This window comes from Scyliorhinus torazame, chromosome 17, assembly GCF_047496885.1.
Source record: "Scyliorhinus torazame isolate Kashiwa2021f chromosome 17, sScyTor2.1, whole genome shotgun sequence".
NCBI lineage: Eukaryota > Metazoa > Chordata > Chondrichthyes > Carcharhiniformes > Scyliorhinidae > Scyliorhinus > Scyliorhinus torazame.
In genome coordinates, this window is record NC_092723.1 from 107,391,116 (window position 1) to 107,403,393 (window position 12,278).

Sequence of the window (12,278 nt, forward strand, 5' to 3'; positions counted from 1 at the left end):
AGTCCTGTCATACGCTTGCTGCCTTTCTGCTTGGCACAACTCTGCAAAATTTCTATACAGCCATCAGTTAACCTGCCTATCAGGTGATGAAAATGACACTGTAGCGCAATTCACATGTTGATTCTTCGGTCACAAATAAGAGGATACAGCTCTAGAGAATTGATCGAGTATTTCCAGCAATTATGGTGAAATATACATTAATGGCTCTCCGTTTACCATCTGGCACAATGCCGATAAGAAATGCCAAAATTTAAAAGATATAACGGTTGTTTTATACAGATATTTAATTATGTAATTATTACATTTGTGATAAAGAAATTTACAAAATATTTTGTAGGTAGTCTTATGATACAATAATGCAAATTCTGAAAGCTGTCAGTGGCTTTTCTTACTCAATGGGCTATAAACTTATTTCAGTTCTAATATCAAAGTTCTACAGTTCCCAAATAAATTGCACCTTTATTGGCGTAGAGGCAACATTCGTTCCTTGTACAATCCACACTTGTATACATGTGCATCGGTTGCATTCTTTTAACCTAACAAGCTACTTGGCAGCCATTATATGACCTGAATTTATTTGCACCATGCATGGTATAGTACAATAACCATTTTATTCATGTACCTCTGCTTTTTGGTAATCGTTAGAGAAGATCATGAGGATAATGTTCTTTTGAAAAAGGTAATGTTCTTCTCAGGTTTATTCGCAATCCTTTTGTCTTATCTCACAGATCAGCCAATTATTCTGTCCAAATGCTTCCCACTTGTGGTCATTTCTTGTATTTGCCATCTGCTCGGATGTGTGGGTTCGCGCCAGTCATTCTCTGGGTCCTCAAAGCCAAGTTATTTCCCTTTTTGAAGTTGCCAACATGTGCTCGGAGCTGCTGTGTGTTGGAGCCGTCACTCAGACCTGTGTCAGTGATAAGGGAAGAAGGAACTCATTCATATGCATGTTTTTATCCACAGAAGCATTTGTAAAAGGGCTGGTTTAGCTCAGTGTGCCAGACAGCTAGTTTGTAATGCAGAACAAGACCGGCAGCGAGGGTACCAGCTTACCCAAACAGGTGCTGGAATGTGGTGACTAGGGGCTTTTCACAGTAACTTCATACTTGTGACAATAAAAGATTATTAGTATTATAAAAGCTGGAATACCTCAGAGGTAGTCTTTAAAAATGTGTTTGTTTTTGAGTGTGTGAGACATAAAGAAGAAAATACCACAGATAGAATTTTGTATCTGGCCTTTGATGGCCTAATAATCAGGCTTTTTAAAATTTGTTCATGGGATGCGGGTGTTGCTGGCCAGTATTTATTGCCCATCCTTAATTGCCCTTGAACTGAGTGGCTTGTTATTCCACTTCAGAGGGCATTTTTAAGAGTCAGCCACACTGCTATGGATCTGGAGTCACATGTAGGCCAAACCAGGTAAGGACAGCAAATTTCCTTCCCTAAAGGGCAGGGCTTTCCCAGTAACTTCATTGCAGTGGTAATGTAAGCCTACTTGTCACACTAATAAAGATCATTATTAGTGAACCAGGTGGGCTTTTACAACAATCGACAATGGTTGCATGGTCATCATTTAATTCCAGATTTTTATTGAATTAAAATTTCATTATTTGCCCTGTTTGGACTCCAACCCTGAGCAAAGCCCTGGGTGTCTGGATTATTAGTTCAGTAACAATACTACTAAGCCACCACCAGGCTGCCATCATTTCCATGTTTCTGAGGAGAGGTCATGACACTTTGTTTTAAAAAAAATATTAATTCGAGGTATGTGGGCTTCGCTGGCTGGGCCAGCATTTGTTGCCCATCTCTAATTGCCCTTGAGAAGGTGGTGCTGAGTGACCTTCTTGTTAGTGAAGCCTCAGCATCACCCAATGCGTTGTTCACTGAAAACCAATGGGCAGTACGATGCTTACTATCAGACGAGGCAACCGCTTCTGTGCTCTACAATTCAGAACCCAGTCTTTACGTGGTGAGTTGCGAAAAGACTTTACACATGAAACGTGAGTTCTAAAACGAGAGGTCATAATCTTGGAATAAGATGTCGCAAATTTAAAACAGATTTGAGGAAAGGGTTGTGAATCTGTGGAATTCACTACCCCAGTGTGCGGTGGATGCAGGGATAGTGAGTAAATTTAAGAAGGAGTTAGACAGATTTGTAATTGGTAATGGGTTGAAGGATTATGGAGACCGGGCAGGACAGTGGAGTTGAGGCCAGGATGGTATCAGCCATGATCACATTGAGGGTGTTAAGCTCAGGAGGCTAAATTCTCTACTCCTGCTCCTAGGTCATGTGTTCTAGGGAGGAGATGATCTGGCTGATTTTGCAATCCAGCTCTTGGCCTGTAACACTGTAGGTAGCAGATGAGGAACATATCAGCCATGATAGAATGGCGGAGCAGACTCGATGGCCGAATGGTCTAATTCTGCTCCTATATCTTATGAATTTATCTTATGAACTTAAGAAATTGGTGGCATTGCACAATGGGCAGTATTGTATCAAGCGCCTGTTATTGAAGTCAATGGAACTGATTATGATGCTACGTTTTACTGTTCATGATGAATTTCAGCCTTTATATATTCTTAAAATTTAAACATTGAATGATTTATCAAATATTCGATAATCAGGCCATTTTTATGGAATCTCCCTTCAATATGTTTTTAATCTTTCCAATTTTTAAAAATAAATTTAGAGTACCCAATTCCTTTTTTTCCAATTAAGGGGCAATTTAGCAGGGCACCTACCCTGCCCATCTTTTTGGGTTGTTAGGGTGAGACCCATGCAGACATGGGGAGAATTTGCAAACTCCACACGGACAGTGACCCGGGACCGAACCTGGGTCCTCAGCACTGTGACGCAGCAGTGCTAATCACTGCACCACCCTTAATCTTTCCAATTGTGAACATGCATTGAATACAAGAGGGTAAATAATAGGACACGGTAACTTACAGCTGTTGTATTTTTATTAATTCTGTGTTGCCCTTTGCCAATAGCCCTTTTCACCAAGCTTTATAAATTTAATATTTTCCAGTTTTCCCAGACTGTAGAAGGCTGAGAAATCCTCTGCATTTCGACACTCCTTGCCACCTTCAATTATTATTCATGAAGTGATACATTAAGCCTCAAGAAAGAGGTCAGACAGGCAAACTGTGCCAATGCCACCCCATATTTGGATGATTGTATGAATGCAGGAGTGTTGCTTTCTTTCCAGGAAATGGGCCAGTTTAGCTCAGTTAGCTGGATGGCTGGTTTGAGATGCAGAGCAAGGCCAGCACTGTGGGTCCAATTCCTGTACTTGCTGAGGTATTCATGAAGGCCCCATCTTCTCAAACTGCCCTTGGCCTGAGGTGTGGTGATCCTCAGGTTAAATCACCACCAGTCAACACTCCCCCTCAAAGGGGAAAGCAGCCTATGGTCATCTGAGACTAAGGTGACTTTATTTACTGCCTCGACTCAACCCCTACCTAGCAGGAGACTCACTCTCAAAGAAATACCTCCAGCCCCACATTTTAGTGCATCAAGGCATTGCACTGTCACCTACCCTACAGACTGGGTTCTCAAAATGGGAGCTGGGAACACAACGCCCGGATGAATTCCGAGTCGGGACTCCTGAGCCTCAATTGTGTTGCTCAAGCAATGATATTTTTAAATACCAATACCCCAACCTAACAGAAGGCAAGTTCTCTTGGAGGTGGGAGCTACCTATCTGGCGCCAGCAGCAAAGGCAGGCCACAATCGTGTTGGTACTTGCCACTGCATTGCCAAAGAAAGCAGACAGCTTCTTAAAAGGTAAGCAGAACAAAGGGGTGAAATAGATGGTGACTGGGCAAAACTGAGCTACTGCACACTCTCTGCACCCGATAATTTTAGGCCTTAAAAAATGAACTTTTCCTTTGGCCTGTAGCAAACCAGACAGCTCGACACTATTGTGCATCAGACTGCATGGGCTTATCGAAGTCTTCTTTGAAAATAGGAGGCTTAGGGGTGATCTTATAGAGGTCTATAAAATAATGAGGGGCATAGATAAGGTAGATAGTCAACATCTTTTCCCAAAGGTAGGGGAGTCTAAAACTAGAGGGCATAGGTTTAAGGTGAGAGGGGAGAGATTCAGAAGGGCCCAGAGGGGCAATTTCTTCACTCAGAGGGTAGTGAGTGTCTGGAATGTGCTGCCAGAGGTAGTAGTAGAGGCGGGTACAATTGTGTCTTTTAAAAAGCATTTAGATAGTTACATGGGTAAGATGGGTATAGAGGGTTATGGGCCAAGTGCGGGCAACTGGGACTAGCTTAATGGTTAAAAACTGGGCGGCATGGACTGGTTGGGCCGAAGGGCCTGTTTCCATGCTGTAAACTTCTATAATTCTATGATTCTATGATAACAGTCCTGACCTCCCCAGCTTGTTAACAAGCACCTAAAGGAGCTCAATGGATTGTTACCTGGAAGCAAGCTGGCTCCCTATTCCCTTGCCAATGGCTCCACTTTAAAAATTGCAGACTGTCTAGGAGGCGCTGAGACTCAGATCGACCTCCTGGATCCTGCACCGAGTGCCGACCCTGCTGGCAATTGAAAATCTGGCTCTATGTCTCTTTTACAATTACACATAACTCAATCGACCATTCCTCACTTTGCTAAAGACCTTGGTGAAGTTGCTTTGGCAAACACCCTTAGATTACCGAGCTTACCATTTGTACAATCATTGCAGCTTTTAATAAATGCCATAAAGCTTGTTATAACAATTCGTCTGACCTTATCAATGGCATAAAGTAATGATTAAATTAATAATTTTATGATGGAAATCTAATAAAAACAAATCACAAAACGATAATTTAAGGAAATACCAGTACAGAGTGGGTGTACTTAAGGGAATTTAAAAACAAAATCATTTACGGGATGTGGGTGCCGCTGGTTATGCCAGCATTTGTTGCCCATCCCTAATTGCCCATCAGAAGGTGGTGGTGAGTTGCATTCTTGAACCGCTGCAGTCCCCGAGCTGTAGGTACACCTGCTGTGCTGTTAGGGAGGGAGTTCCAGGATTTTAACCCAGCGACAGCGAAGGGACAGCGATATATTTCCAAGCCAGGATGGTGAGTGACTTGGAGGGGAACCTCCAGGTGGTGGTGTTCCCATTTATCGGCTGCCTTGTCTTTCCAGATGGTAATGGTTGTGGGTTTGGAAGGTGCTGCCTAAGGAACCTTGATGAGTTACTGCAGTGCATCATGTAGATGGTACACATGGCTGCCACTGCCCGTCGGTAGTGGAGGGATTGAATGCGGAAGGGGTAGCAATCAAGCGGGGCTGCTTTGTCCTCGATGGTGTCAAGCTTCTTGAGTGTTGTTGGAGCTGCACTCATCTGGGTCAGTGGGGAGTATTCCATCACACTCCTTTTTTGTTTAGAAATTTGGAGTACCCAATTCATTTTTCCAATTAAGAGGCAATTTAGCGTGGCCAATTCACCTATCCTGCACATCTTTGGGTTGTGGGGGCGAAACCCACGCAAACACGGGGAGAATGTGCAAACTCCACACGGACAGTGACCCAGAGCCGGGATCGAATCTTGGACCCCGGCATCGTGAGGCAGCAGGCTAACCACGGCGCCACCGTGCTGCCCTTTTCCATCACTCTCCTGACCTGTGCCTTGTAGATAGTAAACCTGAAAGATAAGCCTGAAAGAATTTATGAGCCTTCTAATCCCTCTATGTTGCACATGCTTCACTCGCTACCCCCTCCGCGCTTCCCCCACACACCCCATCCACCACTCCCCCTCCTTCCCCAGCCCTCAAATTAGGCTAACTTCTATTTTTAGGTGGAATGTGGATAGGAGCTGGGCAGTACACGTCTTCGCACAGGTGCCTCTTCTTTGAACCGACAGCGTGGGTTGCAGCTCTCGAAATTGATCCTGATCATTCTCTCTCAGCCAAACATAAAGCACTGTGCTGTTACAAAGGGCCACCCCCACAGCCCTGTCTGGGAACAGCAGAAACACACTCATTTGTGGCAGGTTTCATATTCTGCCTGGACAGCCAATGTTCCATCACAGCAGCTGCTGTGTCACCTCGGCTAAGTAATTGCAAAATACAATTGTTCACGTGTTCCCATGATGGAGCAGGCAAGCCACGGTTAAAATAAACAAATCGAGTCAGGGCGTATGGAGCCACAACAATCAAGTCATGAATTTTGCTTTTATTTCGGAAGTTGTGGCACTTAACAGTCACCTAGCTTGAATAATTTATTTCCATTTAACCTCCAGTTACCCTCTGCTACATTGATCCAAAGTCTACTAGCAGTCAGGTAATGAAAATGAGAACAGTAACCAGGGCTCATCAATAACAGTCCAGACATTTTGCGGTCTTTCATTTTCTGCACCAGTTCCTCTGCTTCATATTTAATCTGATCAATATTTCAGCTTTAAATCTGTTGTAACCTCAACATTAATCTAACTTTTTGAAGTCAGAAAAGATTCATGGCTGTCAGTTGGCATTTAGCTGCTATACAAATTATTCCGTACCTGTGTCCCTTGAAAATCTCATGAACTATCGGAAGGAAATTGCAATACTCCATTCTTTTTTTAAAGAGGTAGCTTGAATGCATATAGGCTAGCAAAATGTTACTGAGCAAATCCTGACAAGATTCTATAGATGTGGCACATAAAAGGCCAAACTGAAACTCTCAATTCAGGCTATTTGTGAGTCAGCAACCAGAACTGTCTTATATTGAGGAATACACCCTTGGTACATCAGCTAAATATCTAATAAATCTTTGTTTTATTATAAGTTTAGAGTACCCAATTCTTTTTTCCAATTTAAGGGGCTATTTAGCGTGGCCAATTCACCTACTCTGCACATATTTTTGGGCTGTTGGTGGTGAGACCCATGCAGACACGGGGAGAACGTGCAAACGCCGCACAGACACTGACCCAGAGCTGGGATCGAACCCAGATCCTCGGCACCGTTAGGCAGCAGTGCTAACCACTGCCCCACCATGCTGCCCGCAAAGATCTAATAAATTTGATGTTTACTACACATATTTAACCAAGTGATAATACCAAAATTCAGCTATCCAGTCCACAATACACCATGAGGGTTAAGTTGGTTAAGGGGATCATGTTTCCATATTAACTTGTGCCCATTCCGTGGAATGCAGGTAGGTTGGTAGGTGTTATGCTCCCTACTTATTAGAATGATGAGAAGAGAATTTACACCCCAATTAGGGAGCGAGTCTCACAAAAATTAACGTTAGTAAAATAACAGGAGTGACAAGAATAATGACGCTAAGGAGCGGGCACATGGCCAGGACCAGGTGGCTTCCATCCTAGGGTTTTAAAGGAAGTAGGTGGGAACAATGCTGATGCTCTAAATATAATCTTCTAAAGTTCTCGCAATTCGGGAACCATCCTTTCTGGGCAGGGATTCTCCGTTGCTGTTAGCAAGGACAGAGAATTTTGGTGCGCCATTCACTGACGGTGGGATTTTCTACTCCCGTCATTTGTCAATGGGATTTCCCATTGAAGCCACCCCACGCCGCTGTCAGTGGGACCAGAGAATCCTGACGCCAGTGAATGGCCGGACAATTCCGCCCCTGGTGTTAAAAATTGCACATGTCACTCCACTACTTAACAGACATAAGAGAGGAGTTACAGGTCTGTTAGCCTAACATCTGTTGTGGAAAATTACTAGAGTTTATAAATAAGAACCGGGTTACTGAACACTTTGAATTTTTTCTAATCAGAGAGAGCCAAGCTGGAATTGTAAATGATATGTAATGACTTAGATGCCTGATCGATTTTTCATTTTTGAATTGCATTTTACTTGTCATGGGATGTGGGCATCACTGTCTTAGCCGGAATTTATTGCCCATCCCTAATTACCCTTGAACTGTGTATCTAGGCCATTTCAGAGGGCATTTGAGAGTCAACCACATTGCTGTGGATCTGGAGTCACATGTAGGCCAGACCAGATAAGGATGACAGATTTCCTTCCCTAAAGGACATTAGTGACCAAATGGGTTTTTCAACAATAATTTCACTGGCCATCATTAGACTTTTAATCCCTGATTTTTACCAAATTTAAATTTCACCATCTGCCATGGTGAGATGTGAACCTGAATCCTCACAGCATTACAAAGAACAAAGAACAAAGAAATGTACAGCACAGGAACAGGCCCTTCGGCCCTCCAAGCCCGTGCCGACCATGCTGCCCGACTAAACTACAATCTTCTACACTTCCTGGGTCCGTATCCCTCTATTCCCACCCTATTCATGTATTTGTCAAGATGCCCCTTAAATGTCACTATCGTCCCTGCTTCCACCACCTCCTCCGGTAGCGGGTTCCAGGCACCCACTACCCTCTGCGTAAAAAACTTGCCTCGTACATCTACTATAAACCTTGCCCCTCTCACCTTAAACCTATGCCCCCTAGTAATTGACCCCTCTACCCTGGGGAAAAGCCTCTGACTATCCACTCTGTCTATGCCCCTCAAAATTTTGTATACCTCTATCAGGTCTCCCCTCAACCTCCTTTGTTCCAGTGAGAACAAACCGAGTTTATTCAACCGCTCCTCATAGCTAATGCCCTCCATACCAGGCAACATTCTGGTAAATCTCTTCTGCACCCTCTCTAAAGCCTCCACATCCTTCTGGTAGTGTGGCGACCAGAATTGAACACTATACTCCAAGTGTGGCCTAACTAAGGTTCTATACAGCTGCAACATGACTTGCCAATTCTTATACTCAATGCCCCGGCCAATGAAGGCAAGCATGCCGTATGCCTTCTTGACTACCTTCTCCACCTGTGTTGCCCCTTTCAATGACCTGTGGACCTGTACTCCTAGATCTCTTTGACTTTCAATACTCTTGAGGGTTCTACCATTCACTGTATATTCCCTACCTGCATTAGACCTTCCAAAATGCATTACCTCACATTTGTCCGGATTAAACTCCATCTGCCATCTGTCCGCCCAAGTCTCCAAACAATCTAAATCCTGCTGTATCCTCCGACAGTCCTCATCGCTATCCGCAATTCCACCAACCTTTGTGTCGTCTGCAAACTTACTAATCAGACCAGTTACATTTTCCTCCAAATCATTTATATATACTACAAAGAGAAAAGGTCCCAGCACTGATCCCTGTGGAACACCACTGGTCACAGCCCTCCAATGAGAAAAGCATCCTTCCACATTACCCTGGGCCTCTAGATTTCTAGTCCAGTGACACAAACACTAAGCCCCTGCTGCTCCGGTGAAGAGGTGACTGAAGTAATGGTCAAATTTACGCTATCACAAGGTATTGGGGAATACAGGGCAAAGGCAAGTAAATATCAGCCATGATCTCACTGAATGTCGGAACAGATTCAAAGAGGGGGGGCTTCCACTGGTTCTCCAATCGGTGGGCCAGAACTCCGTTGCTAACATTATGTTATAATTGTCAGGTCAGATTCTAAAAATTGTTTTTGATAAAGATGTTGTAAACTGCATGTGAATCAATATCTGTATGTTAGCTTGCCATTACGCTGTAACTTCCACATCTTTTTCTTCCAAGGATTTCTTGTACAATGCTTTTACTCTCTATAATTAATCAATAAATTGAGGAAGAAATCAGTTTAATGGGATTGGGGCTGGGTTGAATGAGGACACTGCCCTTTCATTTCTACAAAATGCAGTTAGAATTCTCACTCTATCAGCCCCTCAAAGAGAGGAGGACCCTTGCCACAGAGCATATCCTGTGGCAAGAGTTCTTGTGTGAAGAGCTTATTGCGCGCTACTGCAAGGTTCCGGCTGGCCAAGAGACTCTCCGGTTCTTACCTCCTACCGTCAAGCATATTGGAAGGATTTACAGGCTGATAATCAACCTTTTGGCCACATTACAAATGTACCTTCCACAGACACCAAACCCTGGACGGGACTTGAACCAGAACTTCTAGTTCAGAGGCAGAGACTCTACCCACTCCGCCACAGGGCCTCCCTCATGGCTGGAATTCATTGCACACTGATGTCATGAGTGTTAATCTAAAGCCTGGATTAAGAGACGTACCCAAAATGGTTTGGCAGTCTTAAACCAATTCCTAGTAGCATGGGCCTAGGAAACTTCAATTCATTTAACGCTAACTGGTAGTAAACTGGAGGATTCAGTAAGGTCATGGGAAAACAAATGACACACTGTGTTGCAGTTGTTGCAGCTCAGAATTTACCACTGAAGCATTTTGTTATGGCAGAGTATGGAGTGCTTCATTGAGCAGCTGAATATGATCCAACTAACTTGGGAATGCTGACTTGGATTAGGGAAAGGATTCCATTTCTGGCAGATACCCCCTGGATGAGCCGAAAAACTCACCAATGTTAATTTTAAAATATTTGTTATGGGATGCGGGCTTCATTGTCAAGGGCAACATTTATTGCCCATCCCTAATTTCCCTTGAGAAGGTGGTGGTAAGCTGCCTCCTCAAACTGGAGCAGTCCATGTGTGGGAACACCCACTGTGCTGTTAGGGAGGGAGTTCCAGGATTTTCACCCAGTGACAGTGAAGGAATGCAATAAGATCAAAAGACATAGGAGCAGAATTAGGCCACTCGGTCCATTGAGTCTGCTCCGCCATTCAATCATGGCTGATATTTTCTCATCCCCATTCTCCTGCCTTCTCCCCATAACCCCTGATCCCCTTATTAATCAAGAACCTATCTAACTTTGTCTTAAAGACACTCAGTGAATTGGCCACCACAGCCTTCTGCAGCAGAGTTCCACAGATTCACCACCCTCTGGTTGAAGAAATTCCTCCTCATCTCTGTTTTAAAGGATCATGCCTTTAGTCTGAGATGGTGTCCTCTAGTTCTAATTTTTCCTACAAGTGGAAACATCCTCTCCACGTCCACTCTACCCAGGCCTCGAAGTATCCTGTAAGTTTCAATAAGATCCCCCCTCATACTTCTAAACTCCAACGAGTACAGACCCAGAGTCCTCAACCGTTCCTCATACGACAAGTTCTTCATTCCAGGGATCATTCTTGTGAACCTCCTCTGGACCCTTTCCAAGGCCAGCACATCCTTCCTTAGATACGGGACCCAAAACTGTTCACAATACTCCAAATGGGGTCTGACCAGAACCTTATACAGCCTCAGAAGTACATCCCTGGTCTTGTATTCTAGCTCTCAAGTCAGGAAATTGAGTGGCTTGGAGGGGAACTTGGAGGTGGTGTTTTTCCCGTGTCTTTGCTGCTCTTGTCCTTCTAAGTGATAGTGGTCACAGGTTTGGAATGTGCTGTCGAAGGAGCCTTTGGTGAGTTGCTGCAGTGCACCTTGCAGACGGTGCATACTGCTGCTACTGTGCGTAGGTGGTGAAGGGAGTGAATGTTTATTGTGGTGAATGGGAAGCCAATCCAGTGGGTTGCTTTGTACTGGATGACGTTGAGCATCTAGAAGGTTTTAGAACTGCAGTCATCCAGGCAAGTGGAGAGTATTCCATCACACACCTGACTTGTGCCTTGGAGAAAGTGGACAGGATTTAGGGAGTCAGCTGGTGGAGTTACTATTTGCAGAATTCCCAGCCTCGGACCTGCTCTTGTAGCCACAATATTCATATGGTTGGTCCAGTAGAGTTTCTGGATTATTATTGTGTGGCAGGGACCGGTGTACAGCCATTATATGGAAATTTGGGTTTTGACTTGTATGCCAGAATATAACGGTTACATATTGTGACACTACAAACATAACCAGAGCAGAGATGATTGAGTAATTGCCCCATTAAATACACCTAGAGACCAAACTGCTATAAGTGACTGGGATTGATTTTATGTACATAATTTGTAATAGGTAATTATCCTCTACAGCATATTATACAATAAAAATAATCCTGTTTTTAAACAGGGTTCTGCTGGAGTTTTTGACCATTAATTCTGTTTGCTGCAGTTTGTGGAGATTCTGTTGTTGTGTCTCAGTTCGCTAACACACATTCTGTCTGCTGTCGTCCTCCTGCACACCTCCAGCTTCTTGTCTGACACAGCAGTCTCAATACCCACTCCATACCATAAATTGCTGCATAGAAACAGAGAACGTTATAGCACAGAATGAGGCCATTCAGCCCATCATGTTTGTGCAGGGTGAAAAGAGTGCTTGTGCTGAATCCCTCTTTTACAGCTCGGAACCTTTGGCCCACACACCAAGCTTTCGTCGATCCAGATTCCTTATTTAGACCTTCTACTCATTGCCCAAATGATCTGTATCCCTGTATTCCCCACCTGTTCAGATGTTTAAGACACATCTTAAACGTTGCTGTCGTGCCTGCCTCCACCACCTCCAC

At 44.0% G+C, this 12,278-nt stretch overlaps 1 protein-coding gene across 1 annotated transcript in view; it reads right to left on the reverse strand.

Annotated features, from left to right (window-relative positions):
• Positions 1-266: 266 nt before the first annotated feature.
• LOC140394048 (kinesin-like protein KIF19) overlaps positions 267-12,278 on the reverse strand; it is a 467,556-nt gene continuing 455,544 nt past the window's right edge. Inside the window, exon 20 of the mRNA XM_072480844.1 lies at positions 267-907. Coding sequence (XP_072336945.1) covers positions 768-907 — 140 coding nt within the window. The 3' untranslated portion in view covers positions 267-767. The remainder of the gene's footprint in view (positions 908-12,278) is intronic.